We start from the raw sequence: 24406 nt of genomic DNA, 5'->3' as shown, positions 1-24406 counted from the left end.
TTTTAGCTAGATGGTCAGATTCTAGAATCACATTACTTCAGAAATTCTTCCCTCTGAAAATCTTAGGGTCTTCTCCAAAAATCCCTGGGTGTATTGCCCAAGCCACATATCTGTCTGGGTTGCTTTTCTCCAAAACTGCCATTAATGGCTTTTGGGAAAGGGGAGTGTTTGAGGGAAATCCTCTCCCTGACAGATGTATTCATAGGATCTCTCCAGAAGATAGGTTGAAAAGAAAAAAAGAAAAAGAAAAGGCAAAAAGGGTCAAATTTAGTCCATAAATTCATTTTATAGTCCAACGCAAAGGAATATTCTCTCCCAAGAAAAGTCCATCCTTTTAAGAGTCTATTTTCAGCAGTCCCTGTCAGTGGAACCCATCCTTCAAACCAACCAATTTATCCTCAGAGAGGGTCCCCATTAGTGAGACTAATTCAGGAGACTTTATATCTCTTAGTAGATGCCAAGAGGAACAATCACATCCTAGACAGGAAGACTTTGACGGTTAGGAGCAGAAGTTCGTGCCTCCAATTCAACTCTCTAAACTGTTTTTTTTTTTAATCTTTTTTTTGGGTGGGGTTATCAGGGCAGCAAGGGAGAACAGTGAAGATCCAGCCTCAGACATTTACTAGCTGTGAGACCTTAGACAAGTCACTTAATCTTCTTTGCCTCAGTTTCCTCATTTGTAAAATGGGTAATAGTAGCATTTACCTCTCCATGTTGAGATGATCAAATGAAATAATATTTATAAAGTACTTAGCATGGTGTCTGGCATGTAGAAGGAGCTTCATAAATGTTTGTTCCCTTCCCATTCATGGGCCCCTTTGGTAGACTGGTGAAATTTATGGATCTGGATAGTTAGCCTGCAATGTTTTAGGTGTGTTTGTAGACACGAGTACTATGATCATGTGTCATCCATAACTGAGTCTAATGAGAATAAATGGGGGCAGCTAGATAGCAGGATGGGTAGAGCAAAAGGCCTGGATATGTTTGGACCTGGATTCAAATGTGATCCCAGATACTTCCTAGCTGTGTGACCCTGGGCAAGTCACTTAAACCCAACTGCCAAAAAAAAAAAGTAATATTAATTTCAAAGAGATCATAAGAATCAACAATATTTTGAGATATCTGCAATAGTTGTACTGACATGAAAATATTATTTCTATTAGTGGCAAAGTCACAGGAACTGCTATTACTACTAAGGCTTATTGCCTACGTTCAAAATGGAAAGGAATACTGACTTTCAATTAGTGTTTAGTGAAAATAAAAATATGATTTTTTTTCCTGGCCCAAGTTCATTGGCCTTCTAAAATATATCAGTGAATCCTTAGGGAGTTTGTGCTCCACTAGTTAAGAATTCCTGCTTTATACAGATATGAGCAAACAGGTCTGAGGAGGGACATGACTTACTCAAAGTCACAGTTTGTTCTAGTACAGTCAGGACTAGAATCCAGGTCTTAAGGGTCTAGTAATAATAGGAGCAGAATAAGACTCAAAGAATCTAGAATCAGAAAGCTCTTCTAAAATCATTTGATCTAACCTCTAACTAATGCTCAAAGTACTTTGACACTAGAACCCAGTTTTCCCAATTCTCCTGGGTGTTCTCTTTCCATCACATCCCACCACTGTCAGTTAATAGTCAACTAATAAGCATTTATTAAACCCCTACAAAGTGCCAGGCACTGTGCTAAGAGAGGCAGGGAAGGGAATGAGCATCATAGAGCACCTACTATGTGCCCAGATACTATGCTAAGTTCTTTACAATTACTATCTCATTTGATCTAGAGAGGTTAGTGCTATTGTGCTCACCATTTTATCGCTGAGAAAACAGAGGCAAATAGGAGCTAAGAGCTTGTCCAGGGTCACATAGCTAGTGAATGTTTGAATCAAGATTTGAATTGGCCATCAAAGTGCCCCTAAGCGCTGGGGTTACAGGGATGGGCTGCTCTCCAGCAGTTACAGGCTTGTACTTAAATACAAATTAAAAGGGTGGTTTTTCCATTTTCTTTTCTTTTTACTCCAAACTAAATAAACTCCAACCAAGGAGATCATTTCCATGTTCTTTGTGGTACAGGAGGAGATTGTACAAAGATGTATAAGCCTCTGTTATATGGAGCTTTTGTTTCTTTTTAAATATATGGTGAATATATGGTAACTTTCAAAGCTGTCTAGCTTGTCATTTCTTCTTTTCTTTTTTCTTTTGGAGGGGTGGAGGTTCAGAGGTGATCCTATCACTAATTGATCTCTCCTTCCTACTTCTCCTCTCCCAACTGGAAAAAAAAAAGAAAACCAAAATCTTTGGGGATAGCTAAATGGTCCAGTCAATAGAGAGCCAGGTGTGGAGAAGGGAGGTCCTGGGTTCAAATTTGAATGTCTAGCTATGTGACACTGGGTAAGACGCTTAACCTCTATTGCCTAGCTCTTACCACTCTTCTGTCTTGAAAGCTATCCTCAGTATTGATTCTAAGACAGAAGGGAAGAGCTTAACAAAACATAATAAAATCCTAGTAGCAAATACATATAATCAAGCAAAAAAAAATCCCCCTATGCCACATCCAAAATGTATGTATAATTCTACTTCTTAAGACTATCATAGATAACATACTTTATTATCAGTTCTCTGAAATCCTGGCTGCTCATTTCACTGATCAGAATTCTTAAGTCTTTTAAAGTTGTTTGTTTTTCCCAATTTGTTCCCAATTTAAAAATGTTTATCTTTATCTTATTCCAATAATATTTTCACAATATTGTTATTGTATAAATTATTCACCTAATTCTGCTCCTTTCATTCTATTTCAGTTCATACAAACCTTTCCAGATTTTTCCAAAATTGTTCCTTTCATCATTCTGCAGGGCATATATACATAACCATAATTTGTTCAGCCATTTACCAGATATTTACCATTGGTGGGGACTTTAATTTCTAGTTTTGTTTTGTTTTCAATCCTTATCTTTCACTTTAGAACCAATACTATGCATTGGTTCCAAGGCAGAAGAGTGGTAAAGCTAGGTAATAGGGGTTAAGTGACTTGTCCAGGATCACACGGCTAGGAAGTGTCTGAGGTCAGATTTGAATCTAGGACCTCCTGTCTCTCAGTCTGGCTCTTAATCCACTAAACCACCCATCTGCTTCCTTTAGTTCTTTATTATAATAAAAAGAGATGCCAGGGACTACTAAGTGGCTCAGTGGACAGAGCACCAGACCTAGAGATTATTATTATTGTATAGCATCTTCGAAATTTGATTGTTTATAACTTGAATTCCTTCCTTTGAAAACTACATATTGATATCCTTTGACCATTAATCTATTGGGAAACGATTCTTGTTCTTATAAATTTAAATCCATGCCTTAACACATCTTGGAAATGAGAACTTTGTCAGAGAAATTTGCTAAAAACACTTACTCCCAGTTAACTATTTCTCTTCTAATCTTGATCCCATTGGCTTTGCAGAAACTTTTAAACTTTATATGATAAAAATTGTCCACTTTCTATGATCCTCACTATGTCTTATTTGGGCATGAACCCTTCCCCTATCCATAATTCTGAAAACTTATTTCTTCCTTCCTCTTTTATTTTGCCTATGCTGGGATCTTTCATTTCAATCAAGTATCCTTTTGGAGCCTATCTTGGTATATAGTATGAGATACTGGTCTAAATTTAATTTTTACCAGACTCTTTTTCAGGTTTTCCAGCTGTTTTTGCCAACCAGTGAGTCATTACCTCAGTATTCAAGGTTTTTTTTTTTAACACTATATTGGCACATTTGATTGTTTCTGAATATTCTATATTTGATCTCTTCTACTGATTGACCTTTCTATCTTTAATCCATACCAAATAAATTGTTTTGATGGATACTGCTTTGTAGTTTAGTTTGAAATCTTGAACTGCTGGGCTTCCTTCCCATTTCTCCCCCTTGTTTCCCTTGAAATTCTTAACCTTTTGTTCCTCCAGATGAATTTCATTATTATTTTTTATATGTCTATAAAATAATCTTTTGGTATGACTGGCAAGGTACTGAATAAGTAACTTAATTTAGGTTGTATTTTTAATATTTTAATATTGAATATTTAATTTAAATTTTAATATATCATTAGTCTACCATTAATAATGAATTATATAACTATAGTATATATTATATAACATAATACATATAATATGTTATATAATTATAATATAGTAATAGTATATTTATATAACATAGATAATTATAATACATATAACAATATATGTTCTATAATATATAGTATAGTAATATATTATATGTTAATTATTTATAGTTATTTTTATTTCTACAAAGAATATTTTGTAGTTATATTCATAATAGTTTTTGTTTATGTCTTGGTAGACAAATTGCTAAGCATTGTCTATATTTTGTAGTTATTTTGTATATAATTTCTCTTTGTGTCTTTTCTTGCATTTTTTTTACAATGTAGATTTGTTTTCTTTACTTATAACTGTGAAAATTATTGTTTCAATTAATTCTTAATTGACTCTAGCATTTTCTAAATAAGCCATTATATTATCTACAAAAGCTATAATTTCATTTCCCATTTGTTTATGCTCTTTTCCTCAATTTCTTTTTCTTATCTTATTTCCATAACCAGCATTTCTGAACTTATATCAAATAATAGTTGGGACAGAACTATCAATGATATTAAGCTATCACCTATAATAGAAGAGGCTGAAAGTTTTTTCAAGAAGTCAATTTACTGCACTGACCATGAAGGTAAGTATTTCAAAACAGTAATAACAGATTCTAATTCAATTATACATTTTGTTTGTCCTGAGGAGGATCCAATTCTGTAGGGCATTTTGGAGTTTAAATTTCCCCACTTTTCTTTGGCAATGTAATTATCAGCCAGATAAAAAGGGAAGACTGATCCTTGTTCCACATTCATATAATTTCAAACACCCAAGTAATGAACTCTATCATTTCAATTTTCTAAGTAACATACTCTTCTTCTCCATTAAGACCTACAGATTTTCTGGCTGTCCCCCATGCCCAGAATGCTTTCTTTTTCACCTCAGTCTTCTAGCCTTCCTGGATTCTTTTAAGATAGTTCAAGATAGCTCCCTTCTGCAGATGTTGTTGTTGTTGTTTTTTCATTTTCTCCTTCCCCATACAGGTTATGCCTTAGCTCTAAGATTATCTTTCATTTATAAGATGCCAAGGTCATCAACTGCATCCTGGGCCATCACCAGTCTTCTTTTGTATAGGAGCTGTCTGCAGTTTCTATATAATTTGCTCGTGGGTGGTGACCTGAGAAGGAGAATGGAGGCTGGAGGAATATGGATGAATAGATAATGCAGTTAGAGGGAGAGAGGCAGGAATAAAGACTCAGAGACAACAAGTTAAAACACGTGGGGAGTCTCGAGCTCCGTTAATATCTCTCTTGAGCAAGATAACAAGTGGAGAAATTTTAAGTATGAGAAACAAGAGAACATGTGGGGAGCTGGGAGCTCTGTAATATCTCCAATGGGCCCGTGAACCAAAAGATTAATGGGAGATATGTGGGGCAACAACGTTGCAAGAATCAAGCGGACATGAGGACCAATATAGGCAAGACCAAGAGATGTAAGATTAAGAGGTGCAAGAGGCAAGAGCAAGAGCAAGAGAGGCAAGGCAAGAGGGAGTCTCGCACATGCTCCCCAACTTTTATTGGAGATTTTAGGAATGTGAAGTGGGAGGTGATTCATGAATACATGACATGACATGGGCTTTAACACTGGTTGAATTGACAATCACAAAATCAAAGAGGAGGAGATTAATCCAACCTGCGCTTTGGAAAGGAATGTGGCCGGAGAAAGCACAAGCTAGGACACTGTGGCTGGCAACACCCCACCCAGGAATTCACTTGTCCTTTGAACTATCACTTTCCATACAATGATCATTAAGCGATCTGACCATGAGTCTGGTAAATGAATACATAGGATACAATATCAATACATCAATCATACTTCCAAGATGCTAACATGCCTGGCATGCTACATTTTGTCTTGTCACTGGACCTTGATGATTCTGGGAGAGAGCAGGAAGCTGACAACTTTGCCTGCCTCACTTAAATCCAATTTGCTCTCATAGCTATGTGATCCTGGGAAAGTCACTTAACCCTGATTGTCTAGCTCTTGATACTGTTCTGTCTTAGAGTTGGTACTTGGACAGGATGGAAGGCTTAAAAAAATAAATTCACATGCAAGTCAAGACATCCTCTTATGATATCATTTGTCTTCTTCAAAAACAAAAGGACAAAAAAATAACAATGATATACCTTGAAGATACATAGCTATTTGCTTTAGAATGTAAGCCTTTTGAGGATAAGGATTCTGCCTTTTTCATATTCCCAGTGGCCTGGCATATGGTAAACACTAAATGCTTGCTGACTAATTAACTGTGAGCACCCTTGCTTTACCCCAGACCTTACTGGAAAGTTCTCTAATTTATCTCCTTAACATATAAAGCAGTCTTGGTTTTTGTTAGATATTATTTGCCATTCCTAAACGTTTTAGTACTTTTTAACAGAAATGCATGTTTTTTTCTGTCAAAAGCTTAATCATGTGATTTTTATTGGTTTTGTTATTAACATGGCCAATTATGTTTAGTTTTCTTAATATTGAGTTAAGTCTCCATTCCTGATATAAGTCCAAAGTGTTCAGTGTATAACATTTTTGATATACTACTCTAGTCACTTTGCTAATGTTTTATTTTAAAATCTTACATTGATATTCATTAGGTATATTGATTTGTAGTTTCCTTTCTCTATTTTCTCATTCCATAGGAAAAGTAGATTTAAAAAAAATCCTACCTTCTGTCTTAGAATTGATACTGTGAATTTTAGATTTACCCCATCCTGCTTAGTCTAACAAAACAGGAATGTCTACACCCCTACTTAAGGATTAAGTGTTGAGGAGGTATGGCCTATGATAGACATGTGCTAGCAAATGACAAATCAGAAACAACTGTCATACCCCTGGGCTGTCCTAAGTCAAGCTTAAGCTATCATTGGTACATGTGAGAAGCAGGAAAGTGATGTAAAAATGGCCTATATATTTCGTGTCATTTCCTCTCTTGGGTTCTTTTCCTGGAGAGGTGGCTCTGGCGGCAGTGTGCTGAGCATCTTGACATTTTGGCATGGAGGAAGCTATTGTCTGGGTTTGGTGGTTAGAGTCCTTGATACAATACTGGGAGAAGCTTAGTAACCTAGTTCAGGTCAGGTGTCTTCTCTGAACTCTCTTGGAGTTTAGGCTGAGCTTTTCTTCTTTACCTTCCAAAACACTAGCCTCTTAGGAAAGCCTCTAATCTTCTGAAAAGACCTCATGGCAGAGGTCTTTGAATTCCCCCTGGCACAGGTCACGGGGGAGAAATCCTATACCCTTTCCCTCTCTCTTCTCCTTAATTCCTCCCTCTATATTAATTAAACCATCATAAAATTTCCAAACTGACGTGGGTATTTTATTTGGGATATTCCCTGGTGACCAATTAAATTAGATTAAGTCACAACCCTAAAATTTCCCCTTACAATACTAAGTATCAGTTCAAAATCAGAAGAGTGTTAAGGGCTAGGCAATAGGGGTTAAGTGACTTGCCCAGGATCACACAGCAAGGAAGTGTCTGAAGCTATATTTGAACCCAAGACCTCTAATCTCTAGGCCTGACATTCTATCTATTGAGCCATCTAGCTGTCCCTAAAAACATGTTTTTACAGAATGCTGGCAACATTAATTTCTTCCAGTTTTTAATTGTTTTGACCAATTGATTGTTCAGTAATTAAGAGATGCTTTGACAATATTTGAACCAAGCCAAGAATCTACAAACTGCTAACATCTTTGCCAAAATATCCTGGCTTAGCCTTCAGTAGACAAAAAATTGAGAACTACTTTTAGTCTGTATTCAAATAACAATGAAAGACATCTTGGCATAATGGATGGCAGGCTGACCTTGGAATCAGGAAGGCTTGGGTTTGAGCATTGTTTCTGAAGGACTAGAGCATCTGATCATAGAAGAAGTCACCTAATTCCTCACTGTAGCTGGTCATTCTCTAAGACTGGAAGCTACAAGTGATTTGCATATCTGTATCAATGCAGGGATGTCTGACTAGAGAGTCCTTCATACCAAGGAAAGCACAAGTCTGAACCAAAAAAAACAAGAATAACACACATTTACATTGCATTTTAAAAGCACTTTCCCACAAAGCAATCTTGTAAATAGGTAAATAGTGCAAAGATTACCACCACTTCCATTTTGAGATGAAGAAATGGAGGTTTAGAGATGAAGAATGGTTTAACCAAGCTCACCTAGTGAGTAACAGATTCAATTCCAAATCTCTCTTCCTTTTTCCTTTTCATTAGTCTTCCTCAAAGAGCTAACATAATTTAGTATCAGATTAAAGATGGAGGAGGGAAGTCATCTCTTCAGTACAACTGGTCCAGTAGAGCTATTATTATCATAATACTTTCTATTATTATTATTACTACTTATTATACCCTCAAAGTGTCAATAATATCTGAAATTCTAGTGTTAGAGAATCATTTCCTTGGTGGAAGATTAACTTCTTACTAAAATGCAAAGATCCAGGGAAGAATAAAACTTTAAGCACTTATTAGTTTATTATTATTATTATTATTAGAAGGAGTTTATGACTTTTTCCTGAAAATAGATTTTGATGGGGAGAAGAGGAGGATACTGAAGTTTTGAGAAAGGAATCCACTAGAGAAGGAAATAGCAAACCACTCTGGTATCTTTGCCAAGAAAATCCAGTGGACAGTATTGGCATGCTATGGTCCATGGGGTTGTGATGAGTCACGCAGCACTGAACAACAAGAAGATGAGAGAAAGGAGGAGAGAGGGTGCTACAGTGGCAGGGAAGGTGCTGAGCAGATAGGAAAGATTTCGAAATATAAAAGCTCACACTGAAAATTACTGTAGAAGAGTGGAAAGAATGCTGGATTTGACCTTTAAAGATCCATGTTTTAATACTTTAAACCTTGTTTTGGTATTTACTAATACGATGACCATTGGCTAGTCACTTGACCTCTGTGAAGTTGTTTCTCTTTTGTAACATCAAGATGATAATATTTGAACTCTCTACGTCAAAGATCACTTGAAGGAAGCATGATAGAGCCACAGAATGTCAGAACTGTCACGGAACTTGGAGATCATCTTATCCGAGCTCATAATTTTGCAGAAAATGTTAACTAAGGTCCAGGCCAGGTAAGTGAATTGCCCAATGTCATGTGAAAATTAGTGGCAGAGGGAGGTCACTGACCCAATCTCCTTGATGCCTAATGAGTGTTCTTTCCAGATATCAGAAACCTGTGATCCTAAACAACCTATTTCCTGTCTTTATACTTCAAATTCCTGACTCTATCAATTTGACAAAGAGAGCTAATGAGACTAGGCAGGAAATCTGGTATAATGGGAAAAGCTTTGGGCTAGGAGTCAAAAGACATGGATTCATATCCTACTTCTGTAATTTACAGCTTATATAAAATAGAGCAAATCACTTGTCCCTCTGGACAAGTTTCCCTCTCTGCAAAAAAAGGTTAATATGAAAGACTGTTTTAGATTTCTAGTAATCTGAAAATGACAATTTAAAATAAGTAGAAAGTTTTACCTCCCATCCAGCAAATGAAAAAGATGATAAAATTAGGTTTAGATCAACATCTCACACCCTATACCAAGATAAATTCAGAATGGGTAAATAACAAATATAAATAAGGAAATTATAAATAAATTAGGTGAACATAGAATAGTATACCTATTAGATGGGAAAGGAAAGAATTTAAGACCAAGCAAGAGATAGAGAATATTACAAAGTATAAAATAAATACTTTTGATTACATTTAATTAAAAAGGGTTTGTACAAACAAAACCAATACAACCAAAATTAGAAGGGAAGCAACAAATTGGGAAAAATCTTTATAACAAAAACCTCTGACAAAGGTCTAATTTCTCAGATTTATAAGGAGCTAAGTCAATTGTACAAAAAAAAATCGAGCCATTCCCCAATTGATAAATGGGCAAGGGACATGAATAGGTAGTTTTCAGATAAAGAAATAAAAACTATCAATAAGTACATGAAAAAGTTTCTAAATCTCTTATAATTAGAAAAATGTAAATCAAAACAATCCTGAGGTACCACTTCACATCTAGCAGATTGGCTAATATGACAGCAAAGGAAAGTAATAAATGTTAGAAGGGATGTGGCAAAATTGTGCCATTAATGCATTGCTGGTGGAGTTGTGGAACTATGCCCAAAAGGAACTAAAAGACTGCCTGCCCTTTGATCCAGCCATAGCACTGCTGGGTTCATACCCCAAAGAGATAAAAGGGAAAAATATGTGTACAATAATATTCACAGCTGTGCTCCTTGTAGTGGCAAAAAACTGGAAAAATGAGGGGATGCCCTTTAATTGGGGAATGGCTGAACAAATTGTGGTATCTGCTAGTAATGGAATACTATTGTGCTAAAAGGAATGATGAACTGGAGGAATTCCATGTGAACTGGAATGACCACCAAGAATTGATTCAGAGTGAAAGGAGCAGAACCAGGAGAACCTTATACACTATGGCACAATCAAACGTAATGGACCTCTCTACTAGCAGTAATGCAATGATCCAGGACAATTCTGAGGGACTTAGGAGAAAGAACACTATCCTTGTCCAGAGAAAGATCTGTGGGAGTAGAAACACAGAAGAAAAACATAGGATTGATCACATGGTTTGATGGGGATATGACTGGGGATGTTGACTTTGAATGATCACTCTATTGCAGATATTAATAATATGGAGATAGGTTTTGAACAATGATACATGTAAAACCCAGTGGCATTCCTTGTTGGCTCTGGGAGGGGGGAGGGAGGAGAGGAGGGAAAGAACATGATTCTTGTAACCATGGAAAAATCTTCTAAATTAATTAAACAAAAAATGGAAAATGGAAAAAAGAAAAGACAACAAACATAAAAATTGTCAAAATTAGAAAGGCTGCAGTCAGACAAGCATATTGATATTCTATGAGTAGAGCTGTGAATTGTCCACCATACAATAGTGCCACATTTCAGCACAGCCCTTCTAGTTGTAAATCTATATAAATCTATGATCCCTTGGTATTCTTCATCTAGAGATTTTCAAGGTCTTTTAGCACAGATTGTATTTATAAAGCACCTTATAGTTCGCAAACTATAGGTCATAAAAGTCATAAATTAGGTCATAAAAGTCATAAAACTGTTTATGCCCTTTGATACAGAGATCCCACTCTTGGATACATACATACACATCACCGATAAATAGGTTACACAGAAAATATTCATAGCGGAACCTTTGTGCAACACAAGTGAACCAACAAATATATTAACTGAAAAAAAAAATGGATCCTTCTCCATTACTGAATAGCTAATCAAATTGTGACGGGGTATTGTTTTTATGGGATTTTAAGGTGCCATAAGAAATAACATACAAGGAATTCAGAGAATCATGGGAAGACTTGTGGCACGAAATAGGAAAAGCTGAAAAATGATATTAACAATTACTACAAAATTGTTAATAAAAGAACAGGAAACAAAGCTAATGACTCGATAATTGTAATAATTAGATGTATCTCCCTTTAATCAGTAGAAAGGTGGGGCACCTAAGGTACAGAATGTTCTATATACTATTAAACCTTATCCAACCTGTTGGTTGTTGTTTTCAAATAAATCCTCAGATTCATTCTGGCTTTAAATTCAATGATCTTTTTTAAGAAAAAAGTAAACTCAGTGATCATCTAGATGTAGCTGTCTCCTTCCTCAAATTCTCTTATAATTACTTATCTGTGCCCTTATCATGGCTATGCTTCCCATACTCTCCTTTACTCCAGTAGAACTGAAGCTCCTTCAGTGTAGCAACTATATATATATATATATACACACACACTTTTTTTTTTTACATTCCAGGTTCGCTCAGAGGAGGTGCATAACAAATATTTGTTGAATTGCTCGTTCCGCCATTTTAAGCATGGACAAAACTGAGGCCCAGAGATGTTAAATAACTTACTCAAGGTCACAGAATACTTCTTTATATGAAATTTCTATTCATTTGGATTCAGTCTTCACTGAAGAAAGCGGGAACTAGAGCATATCCATTAAATACATGATACTGGACTAGATCATGTGATTATAGATTTAGGGCTGAAAGAGATGACAATCATTAATTCCAATCCCCTCATTTAACAGAAAATCCCAGTGACTTGCAAAGTAGCTAAAGCAGGATTCAAACCCAAGACTTCCCAATTCTAGGTCCAACACTCTCATCCACCATATTGTGATAGTGCCATATCTCTGGGGTTCCTTCCACTTGTAAATCTATGACCTTTTGATATTTTTTCATCTAGAGGCTTTCAAATTCTTTTAGCACAGCTAATATTTGAGCTCCTTACAGTTTGCAGAATGCATTGACCTCTCCTTGTTTTACAGATGAGATAACTAAGGTACAATGGAGGGGAAAGGAGTGGCTTGAGATCATGTAGTTTATACCATTTCAATCATGTCTTCATGACCTCATTTGAGATACTGGAGTGGCTTGCCATTTCCTTCTCCAACTCATTTTGCAGATGAGGAAACTGAGGCAAACAGAATTAAGGGATCTCAATCATGTCTTCATGACCTCATTTGAGATACTGGAGGGGTTTGCCACTTCATTCTTCAGCTCATTTTGCAGATGAAGAAACTGAGGCAAACAGAATTAAGGGACCCACCTAAGGTCCCACAGCTATTAAGTGTCTGAAGCTGGATTTGAACTCAGGAAGATGAGGCTTCCTGACTCCAGCCCCAGTGTTCTATGCACTGTACTACTTAGCTGCCCAGTTTAAAAGTAGACCTGAAATGTAATGTAACATGATGTTAGAGGATAAGATGGAGAACCTTTTGACTCTCCATCTTATCCTCTAACATCATATTACATTGGTTTTCTTCTCTTATTTAGACACCGTATGTCAAAGGTTCATAAAAATTCAGAGGAGAAAGGGACAGGAGTGCTCTGTACACTCTATTTTCCCTTGGCTACACATTTGTTTGTCCATAGTATTCCTGCCCCAGGGCTACTGAATCAGCACTCCTGGAAATGATGGTTTCCTTTCTGGATCTATCAGAGGGACTTCCTGCAGGGAGGCAGCTGCTTTCCTGAAGAGTACACTCAGGCAACACAGCAGGAAGAATGGCCTTGAGAAAGATGACAGAAATATCTTTGGGAGGAGACAGGAGTTCCCATGGGGTAGGTCAGCACTTTGGCAGTTCTATTCCTGAATATCTTCCCACCAAGAAAAACGCAAAGGAAAAATCCTCACAGTACAATGGCAGAGTCTGAGTTGTCCCTACACACCAGGGAACATGTGATCCTCTGCTGTGACATACATTTTTTGATTCTATGCAGCTTTGGGCTCCCTGCTCCTCCCTCTGGATCTCTAAAAATCTTTGGAAGGAAGCTGTGTGTTGGTGGTTTGGGAAATCCTTTAAATAGTCTTAGACATTCTGAGTTAGCTAGTTAGTGTAGTGATTAGAGGACTTGGACTTAGAGTCAAGAAGTTTCAATTCTTCTTCAGACAAATCAGTCTTTGGAAAAATCACTCAATCTCTCTCAAGCTTCAGTTTCCTCTGGGGGTAGCTAGGTAGCAAAGTGGATAGGGCACCAGGTCTGGAGTTCAGAGGACTTGGGTTCAAATTTGTCCTCAGCTACTTCCTGGCTATGTGATGCTGTGTATTATTATTCTAAAATGAAAAGTTTAAATTCTTTTGAGAGTAATTTTAGGATAAAAAACATGCTACCTCTCCAAATCCAGAAATCTGTTTGGAGAAGGTACCATGAAGATGCCTGCACAAACAACACACTGCATCAGAAGATCCAGAATGAACTTTGGGATGTGGTGATTTGAACTCTGTGGAGTTGAATGCATTTGTTTTATAGGCATACTCTTATGCCAAAGGGGACTGCCCCCAATTGGCTTTTTGGCAATGTGACTAGCAATCATTGGTTTTGTTCTTTTCCCTTTTATCCCCAAATTCTTGTAATTTAAAAGTTGGTTATGTTTATAAGATCCATTGGAGAGACCAGTCTTCCACGGATCTCAGGGGGAATGTATAATTGGAAATCTGTTACCCTAAAAACTGCATTTCCCAGGAGCCCACTGACTTCCTGTGGTTACATACTTCCTGTAGACAGAGGGATAAATTCAGTGGGAGTTCCAGGTCTCACACTTTTTGGCTTCCTGTCCTGAGTTGGTGGTGGTAAGCACAGGGGTTTTGAACAGGTTGATTAGCCATGGGCACATGTTTTGTTTTGTTTTTTAATTTTGTTACCTTTTTATTCCTTTACTTCTAACGATCATTAATAAATCTCTTAAAATATAATATTTTTATTATTGCACATTAATTTTAATTTTTACACCTGGACAAGTCACTTAACCCCATTTGCCTCACCATTGCCCTTCTGTCCCAAAGTTGTCACTGTCTCAAAGTTGTCACAAAAGGAAACAAAGCCAAGAAGAAAATAAAATGAAAAATGTTATGCTTCAGTCTACATTCAGACTCCATTAGTTCTTTCTCTGGAGATGGATACCATTTTTCATTATGAGTCAGTTCATTGGCAATTCTAAGGGACTTATGAGAAAGAATGCTATCCATATCCAGAGAAAGAACTGTGGGAGCAGAAACACAGAAGAAAAACAACTGCCTGATCACATGGGTCAATGGGGACATGATTGGGGATGTAGACTCTAAACAATCACCCTGGTGCAAATATTAATAATATAGAAATAGGTCTTGATCAATGACACATGTAAAACCCAGTGGATTTGCTCATAGGCTGTGGGAGGGGGGTGGAAGGAGGGGAGGGAAAGAACATGAATCATGTAAACATGGAAAAAAATCATAAATTAATTAATTAAATAAAAAATTTCAAATTAAAAAAAAAACTGAGTCAGTCCATTGGAGTTGTCTTGGGTTATTGTACTGCTGAATCATTCACAATTGATCATGGTACAATATTGCTGTCACTGTGTACAATATTCTCCTGTTCTGCTCGATTTATTTTGTATCAATTCATGTAAGTCTTTCCAGGTTTTTCTGAAATCATCCTGTTGATTATTCCTTATTTTTAAATCCCATCTCTAGAGAATGGATTATGAGTTACCAAAGGCAATCAGGACCTATCATGGTAGAACAAGAGATAAATAACCTGGATTTAGGAGTAAAGAGTGCTAAAGGGAGTAGGATTGGCCCCCAAGGCTTTAGGACACAGAGTGACTCTCACCACACAAGGCTGTTTCTATTTGACTTCCTTGACATTTTTTTTCACAAATTAATATTTCTAGGAATTGAAGCATTGCAGAAAATAGGAAGGATGGGGAAAGATCTGCAAATGCAATAATACTGAAATAGAAGAGCAGCTAGGTGGCACAGTGGATAGCATGCCAGGTCTGGAGTTGGGAAGAACCCAGGTTCAAATTTGACCTGAGACACTTCCTGTGTGACCCTGAGTAAGTCATTTAACCTTCATGGCCTAGCCTTTACCACTCTTCTGTCCTAGAATCAACACTTAGTCTTGATTCTAAGAAGATAAAAGTTTTAGAAGGATTGGATTTCTTTTTTGCTTATATTTGTATTTCCAAAACTTAGTAGAGTGCCTGGTGCATAGCAATTACTTAAGAAATGCTTATTGATTTCATCTGACTTAAAAGGAGAAGACTCAGGGGACATATAGTTGGGTTTAAGTATTTGAAGGACTGCCATTGGAGGAGACATAAGACTTATTTTGTTTATTCCCAGATGGCAGGACTGGGAATACTGGGCAGAAGTCACAAAGAAGCCAGTTGTGGATTGTTGTCAGGAAAAATTTCCTAGTACCTAGAGCTTTGTCTAAAGCAGCCTGCCCAACCTTGGGGTTTGGGGGCAGGGTTTTCCTTTAGAGAAGAGTATGAACCATGATTTGTTGACTATGTTCTAATATCTAAGATTTCTCTCTCTCTCTCTCTCTCTCTCTCTCTCTCTCTCTCTCTCTCTCTCTCTCTCTCCCTTCCATCCTTCCTTCTCTCTTTCTTTCTCTCTTTCTCTTTCTTTCTTTCTTTCTTTCTTTCTTTCTTTCTTTCTTTCTTTCTTTCTTTCTTTCTTTCTTTCTTTCTTTCTTTCTTTCTTTCTTTCTTTCTTTCTTTCTTTCTTTCTTTCTTTCTTTCTTTCTTTCTTTCTTTCTTTCTTTCTTTCTTTCTTTCTTTCTTTCTTTCTTTCTTTCTCTTGCCTTCTGTCTTAGAATCAAGACTGTGTATTTGTTCCCAGACAGAAGAGAGATAAGGGCTTAGCAATGGGGGTCAAGTGACTTGTCCAGGGTCACACAGCAAGGAAGTGTCTGAGGTTAGATTTGAACGGAGGACCTCCCATCTTTGGACCTGGTTCTCAATCCATTGAGCCACCCAGCTGCCCTGCTAATGTCTAAGATTTAGACTAGATAGCAGCCTAGGTCACTGCCTACTCCCAAATTCTTTGGTTCCACCTCCCAATTTGAGAACAATAATTCAATAAATAGTACTGGTTCCAGAAAGAACATGGTAGTCATTTGTCCAAGAACTCTGATTACCATTCCCATTTCTATGTTGTCTTTTCCTGTTAGAATAGAACTTCTTTGAGGGCAGGGTTTGTTCTGTTTGCTTGTATTTTTAAATCCAGCATTTACCAGAGTCTCACATATAGTAATGCTTAGTAAATTCATTTTCATTGTTATTATTATTACTAATATTAGTAGCTTGCATTTACATGGTGCTTTAAGGTCTGCAAAGCAATTTAACTATGAGGTTTGATTTGATGCTGATAACAACCCTGAGAGGTTGGTGCTATTCACCATTTCGCAGATGAAGGACCTGAGGTTGAGTGACTTGCCCAGGGTCACAAAGTTAGTAAAAGAGGTAGTATTTGAATTCTGGTTTTCCTGATTTCAAGTCCTTTATGTAACGTGTCACTTAGCTGCCTCTGTCTGGGAGTTGTACAACTGATTTTTTTGTGCCCAACTCTAAAATTTATACTTGTCTCTATTAAATTTCATCTTGTTATATTTGCAATTAACTTGTTAGAAATTATTCTACGTAGTAGAGATATTTTCAAATCCTGACTCTGACATCTAACACATTAGCTCCCCTCCCAAATGTATACGAAACTTTGATAAATCTGCCATCCACATCCTCATCTGAATCATTAATGAAATGTTGGATAGCTCTGGGCCAAGGAGCCTGGATTACTATCTGTATGAATTCTCTTTGGGTCTGATTATTCAGCTACAAACAACTGCCCTATCACCAAGGGCACATTTTTCCATATTGTTCACAAGGACAAAATGAAAGACTTGTTCAAATGCTTTGATGATATTTTCCTCCTTGGAACCCAAAATGATGAAGTATATGGGCTCCTGTTTTCTCCAGAAGATTTGCCCCTACAATATAATTTTCAATCTGATTTTGACCCTGATGCTTCCATTTGTGGGAACTTAGACAAAGCACTAATTCTCAGAGCCTCGGTTTATCTTTCTGTTAAATATAGGGTTTGGCCTGGATCTCTAAAAATCTCTTCTAGCTCTAACAAGGAAAAACAACAGATGAGTCAGGTGTGATGTGGATTTTAATATGGCTCCCAATATTTTCCATTTGTCCCTGAACAAACTACTTCACCTACCTAAAACTCAGTTTTCCCATCTCTAAAATGAGGACAATAATTGGGACAGACTTGCTATGAAGGTCAAATGATTTTTGAACTATATAAATGTTGGCTATTGCTATTATTAAGGGAATCTATATCTATTAAAAATCATTTGATTATGGAACTTATAAATATTTTAAATTATTTTCTTCATGGCATTGACATCTCAAAATTGAAAATAAAATTACCCAATGTGATGCTTTTAAAAAAATATGGGAAAGGAACAACTAGGTGACTTAGTGAATAGAGCACCAGGTCTAAAGTCAGGAGGACCTGGGTTCAAATGTGGCTCAGACATTTCCTAGCTGTATGACTCTGAGCAAGTCACTTAACCACAAATGCCTACCTCTTACCCTTTTAGCTTAGATTTGTTGCTAAGACTGAAAGTAAGGGCTTCCACAAAAAACCAATGAATAACCTAGAATCTGTGTTCACAATTAAGTATTTATTGGCCACTATCCTAGGTAAAGGCATCCAGGCACTCCATATAAATTGGATAGGAATCATCTATCCTACTTGCCTAGGTAAGCTAAGCTATCACTCTGACTTGGAAAATTTCTTTCTCAAGCCCTGCCTCTAACATCTTTTTTCACAGAAATATGGTGTTGATGTTTGTATGAGCTATCAACTCCAGAGAGTCCACAAATATAGTGTTCTATTAATACCTAAAGCCTATTGGGTATCAGCTTCAAAATGCCTTTGACCTGGATGCAAAGTGCTGCCAAGGTCATGCTCCACCTATAACCATTGATTTCATCTGAGGTGGGAAGTTTTCTCAAAACCGAAGAGTTTCAGAACTAGGAATTCACCTTTAACAAGTTTAATTGAGCTTACTCGGAATTTGCATTCTTAATACATTTTAATGCATGCACATGTTATAGAGGGGTTTTGCAGTTGCCTATTTTAAAGATAGCATTTTAAGAGTCTTACATATTTTCTGGACCAACAGGGCTTAATGTGTTTTAGAAAGTTAGCAGATAAATACAGTGGAACTCTACATGCAGTCCAAATATGATGATTATTTGGGAATGATTCCTTTAAATAATTCCAGAAGAAAATCCAAACTCTGTGGTCTAGAATTCAAAGCCTTTCTATAATATGGTCCCAGTAAGTCTTTCCATTCTTTTTTATAAATTAATAGGTCTTAAATCTGGAAGGAGAAGGACCTTAGAGATGATTTAGATCAACTATTATTTTCTTTTTCTTTTTGTTATTTATTTACTTAATTAATTTAGAATATTTTTCAATGGTTACATGTCAACTCTTATTTCCCAGAGTATATAACAGAGTAATGAAATTACTTCATTGACATAAGATAGGTAATAAACGGCAGAACTAGGATTCAAACCATGTCTTTTAATTATGAAGCCAGTCAGTCGATAAATATTTATTAAGTTTCTCTGGAACTATGGTTGGTTGTTATATTGAGCAGAATTTTTAAGTCTTTCAGAGTTGATTTTTGTAGGGCTGTTGTTTTTGTAGAAATTGTTCTCCTGATTCTGTCTATCTCATTTTGCATCAATTCATCCAAGTCTTTCCAGGTTTCTCTGAAACTACCATCTCTGCCACTTCTTAAAACACATTAGTATTCTATTACATTCATATGCCATAACTTGTCTAGTCAGTCCTGCTGATGAGAATCGTCTCCCTTAAAAGGGTTGCAATAAATGATTCCTTTGGTATATGTTGGTGTTTTTCTAAAGCAGAGTTCTTTTTTTGTTCATTTTTTGTTACATTTGAAACAATTTTTGACAATTGTTTACTAACATTTCAGGATTCAAGTTGTTTCCCTCTTTCCCTTCCCTGCTTTCTTGAGGCAGTAAAAAATCGAATATAGGTAATATTAGTGCTTTTATGCAATATGTATTTCCATATTGTTCATGCCGTGACAAAAAACACATATCACACATACAATAAAAAACTTGTATAGGAAAAGAAGTGGAAGATGGCATACTTTGATCTGTGATCAAACTCCAACACTTCCTTCTTTGGCTGTGGATAGCATTTTTCATCATCATATTTGGGGATATCTTGGGAATTTGCTTTGCTAATAGTTTAATCCTTCACACTTGATCATCAAATACTATTTCTGTTACTATATACATTATTCTCCTTATTCTGCTTACTTCACTTTGCATTAGTGCAGAGGTTCCTTTAAAATTTTATTATTATTATTATTTTTAGAGCAGAGGTTCTTAACCTTGGGTCTATAAACTTGTTTATTAAAATATTTTAACAACTTTATTTTCACATAATTGGTTTGTAGGCAGCTAGGTGGAATAATGGATCAAATACTGGGTCTGGGGTTAGACCAACTGGATTTCGAATCTAGCTTCAGAGTTACTTGCTTTGTTCCACTGGGCAAGCCACTTTATATTTGTTTGCCTTCCTTCCTTCCTTTCTTCCTTCCTTCCTTCCTTCCTTCCTTCCTTCCTTCCTTCCTTCCTTCCTTCCTTCCTTCCTTCCTCTTTCTCTCCTTTCTTTCTTTCTTTCTTTCTTTCTTTCTTTCTTTCTTTCTTTCTTTCTTTCTTTCTTTCTTTCTTTCTTTCTTTCTTTCTTTCTTTCTTTCTTTCTTTCTTTCTTTCTTTCTTTCTTTCTTTCTTTCTTTCCTTAACTTCTATCTTAGAATTAATACTGTGTATTGGTTCCAAGGCAGAAGAGTGGTAAGGGTTAGGCAATGAAAGTTGTGACAGAGGGTTTGCCCAGGGTCACAAAGCTAGGAAGTGTCTGAGGCCAAATTTGAACCCAGGACATCCTATCTCTACACCTGATTCTCAATCCACTGAGATACCTAGCTATAGTTTTTTCAAACTGTAACATGGGGAAAATAATAAGACCCCACCTCACAGGATTGTTGTGAGGATTAAATGAAATAATAACTGCAAAGTATTGAGTACAATGGTTGGCACATAGTAGGTACTACCTAAGTGCTAGCTATTATTATGATTCCTCTGCAGTCATATGTATTTTATTTTATGCATTTAAGTACTTCTAAGAATAGGCTTCACCAATATCAAAGAGGTTCATGACACCAAAATTAAATGTTTAAGAACTGGTACTCCTGATGGTCCCTAAATTTCTTGTAATTCTAATACTGGAAAGACAGATGGATGCTTCAAATCTGAGGGCTGGTCTAAAAACCAGTGCTTTCCCAGTTATGGCCAGTAGGGGGCGGTCAGCAACAATTAGGAGAGAATAATTCAGAGGGCTTTTGCTATCATTCATCACTAAGGAGAAACTTTAGGGAAAGGTTTGAGTAACTGGCCTGGGGAAATAAAAAAAAGCACACACACTCCAAACTCAAGATCTTAATCAGGTTCTGGCTGTTTCAACTTGTTTTTCCTTCTTTGGAGCTAGAGGATTTATCTTTGCCACCTGTATGACCTTGGACAAGTCAAGTAACTTATCTAGTTCTTCCTTTCCTTTTCTATAAAATGAAGCAGTGGGGTTAATTGATCTTCAAGGTAACTTCCAATTCTAAATTTCAGATTCATTCACAGAAGGGTTCTAAACCTGGGGTCCATGAGTTTGTTTTTTTTAATTTTTAAGAGATATTTTCATAAAATTTTTCCCTCTTGGTTTCCTTCATAATCTGAAATCTTTTATTTTATGCATATAACAGTATGAATCTGAAAAGGAGTCCATGGACTTTTCCATACTACTGAAAGAGGTCCAGGATATGCTAACAAAGATTAACTTTTCTTTCCATAAGGTTCTCCAAGGAACTGTCAGACCCCCACTGTTGAGTATGTTGTGTTTTGGGGGGAGAGATTCTTATTTAGGTATATTTTGAGCTAGATGGCCACTTAGTCTCTAGCCAACTGGGAAATTCCATGATTTGGATCCTTCCACTCTGCTGAGAGTAAAACATTTGAATGGGTGGTGGGGATCTGGTTGTTAATCCTCCATTCTGACACCATAAACTATAACCCTGGTCAACTCATTTAATCTCTTCTTCATTTATAAAATAGAAAACCCCCTACCTCCTTCACAGGGTTCCTGGAAGGATCAAATAAGATTTCACTTTTAAAAAAATTAACTATGAATATTTGCCACTAGGTTTTTGCTTTTCTTTTAAGTTAAAAGATTAAAATTTAACTGTTTTAAATTAAATAGGAAAGGTGTGGAGAGAAAATTAGTACTTGTCAATTGAAATAAAGAAGAGGAAAAAAATCTCACATTTTTATTTCTTTAGCTTAAAAAAAAAAAAGTCCAGAGAGGGAGTACAACAAGCATCATTATGTCTATTTTACTGATCAGGAAAATGAGACTTAAAGAAATTACTTGACTAAGATCACACATCTGTTGGAAGTTGGTGCAGTGATCAAATGAAATAACACATTTGAAAATGCTTTGAAAACTGTATATATATATATATATTCTCTATAAATAAATGCCATGTATTATATTATTCATCATGCAATACTTACCCCAACATCCCAGGAATTCTGAACCCTTTTGGACTTATTTTATATTATCTTTTGGGATTTGTGGAAGGGAGAATTTACATTAACTTGAATTTATTTTGTTAACTGTGAAGTCAGGGGTGACTGGAAACAACGCTGAAATTAGCATTCAGGAGACCTAAATTTGGCCACTAACCAACTGCTTGACTTTGGTCAAGTCAGGGAACCTCTTTGTTTCCTTCTTTGTAAAATGAACGGGTTGGACTCGATGACCTCTAAGATACCTTCCAGTTCTAGATTGAGTATCTTTTGAGTTAGCTGTCCTCAAGGTTTCTGGCAGTTTTCATGGTCTCTGATTTTATAACTTCTCTCCACTGTGATCTTCCACCATCAAACCCCCTAAAGGGAGATCATATCTTATTTTAATAGCCTCACAACTATCTCACACAGTTAAGTACAAAAAGGACATTTAATGAATGTTTTGTAGACTGGTGTATGTTATTTTTTTTTCCAGACCAAATATCAGAAGAATGCCTGGATAGCTAGCTATCTCCAGGGACTTCTACTTTCAAAACCTCCTGAATCCTTTTCTTCTTCCAAAGGAATTCCAAGGAGGTTTTCCATTGTAATAAACACTGAATGTGGTTTCCAAACTAACATTTAAAATTCTTCTTCATAGAATCGATTACCTGCGCGACCTTGGGCCAGTCACTAAATCGCTCAGAGACTCAGTTTCCCCTTCGGTAAAATTAGAGGGTTGGATTAGGCGTTCTCAAAAAACCCTGACAGTTCTTAAAATCCTCTTCTAAGAAGAACATAGTGTATTGAATTCATGGTTTCCTATTTTCGCTGGCTCCTAGTGAGAATGTTCATTAAAAATCACGAAGCCAACGAGTGGATTTTGGTCTGTGCCGAACTAGCATTTACAGCTCTCCCTCGGTCGAGTCGGTTACATCACTTAACACAGAAATCCCAGTAATGCCTTGCAGCAGGGCAGAATCAAAAGAGGAGAAGGAGAAAGGAATAGGAGCCAAAGGAGAAGGTGGGGGGGTGGGGGTGGTGAGGTAAAACCATTCTTCGGTCCTGGATAGGGGTGTCTCTCCAAATGCTTTTCATTCTGATTGGCCAAAACGCAGAAAAGAGGCTGTGGCCTCCCCTCTGCAAGCTGGCTGACTCGGGACCAATAGACAAAGACTTAACTCAGCGCAGGGAAGTCGAGCCGCCCTGGGAACCCGCAGTGAGCGGGTTAAGCACCTCCTTAAGCGCTCATTCAGTAGGCAGCGGGCAGTGCTAGCTCCTACCGTGGGATTGAAAGCACTAGACTCTGGCTGGCATCAGTCTCTCTCACTCCTCTTGGGATCTTGATAAAGCTCCGGCCGCTGAGTTCTGCGACCCTCCCACCCTCTCGGATTGTCAGGTCGTTGGGGTTTTTTCCCCCCTATCTCTTCCCCAGCTGGTTCATCCCTCTTGGCACTTTCCTCTCTTTTTTGGAATCCAATTTCTGGTCACAAGAGATGGCCACAAAGATCGACAAAGAAGCTTGCCGGGAGGCGTACAATCTCGTACGGGATGATAGCACAAATGTCATCTGGTAAGCTTCGGCGTACTTGCCTGGTTCCCCAATCTGCCTCTGCCCAAGTGATCTCGAACAGCACAAAATGCAGTTCAGTCTCAGAGGCTCTACCCTCCTCCCGTTAGGTGGAGGTGAACTTGTAATTGATTTCCCAAGTAGTGAGTTGGTCCCAGGCTCTGCACCCAATAAAAACGGGGCTAGACAGAAAGATGGGTGGCTGGCTTAACCGAACCATTTTCGAGTAGCAAACGGGTTTAGGTAAAGACACCGCCTTTCAAATCTCCCCTCCTAAAACCGTTTTTTAAAGGCGACATTCCGTTTTCGCTTTGATTTTGATGGCCCCTTGGAAGCTTGTCACCATTCAGATCCAAATGTTTGTTATTGTTTTCTTTCTGTCGTTCTGAAGGGTGACTTTTAAATACAACGGGTCCACCATTGTGCCTGGAGAACAGGGAACCGAGTACCAGTCCTTTATCCAGGAATGCACAGGTAAGCGCACGCCAGCCCTGCGTTTCGATCACGCACCAGCAAGTGCATTTATGCCTGCGTGCTGTCAGTTGTTTGTGCAAACTCGGAAGGCGCCCATTTTCCTGACCCGAACCCCTGGGCTGGAGGCCGGAGGGACTGGATCAGAATGTTCTTACTGTACGCTCTAAACCTGTAGGCAGTGGTCCGAACCCTTTTGGGAACCTACTGACTCAGGACTCCTGACTCAGGACTCCCGACCC

The 24406-nt window shown here is 37.3% G+C and overlaps 2 protein-coding genes across 3 annotated transcripts in view; one reads left to right on the top strand and one right to left on the bottom strand.

The window, feature by feature from the left end:
- KLHL36 (kelch like family member 36) overlaps positions 1-24406 on the bottom strand; it is a 65276-nt gene that overhangs the window by 36381 nt on the left and 4489 nt on the right. The window lies entirely within an intron of this gene.
- Positions 23287-24406, top strand: part of COTL1 (coactosin like F-actin binding protein 1) — a 60850-nt gene continuing 59730 nt past the window's right edge. The window contains exons 1-2 of one of the 2 annotated variants that reach the window (XM_001365279.4): positions 23287-23696; positions 24085-24167. In XM_001365279.4, the coding sequence (XP_001365316.1) occupies positions 23620-23696; positions 24085-24167 (160 nt within the window). In that variant the 5' untranslated portion in view covers positions 23287-23619. The remainder of the gene's footprint in view (positions 23697-24084; positions 24168-24406) is intronic. The other variant, XM_056810336.1, reaches the window with a different exon arrangement.

The sequence above is a fragment of the Monodelphis domestica genome, chromosome 1 (assembly GCF_027887165.1).
Source record: "Monodelphis domestica isolate mMonDom1 chromosome 1, mMonDom1.pri, whole genome shotgun sequence".
NCBI classification, from domain to species: Eukaryota; Metazoa; Chordata; class Mammalia; order Didelphimorphia; family Didelphidae; genus Monodelphis; species Monodelphis domestica.
Note: the sequence above shows the minus strand (reverse complement) of the source record. Positions and strands in the feature narration are given on the sequence as shown.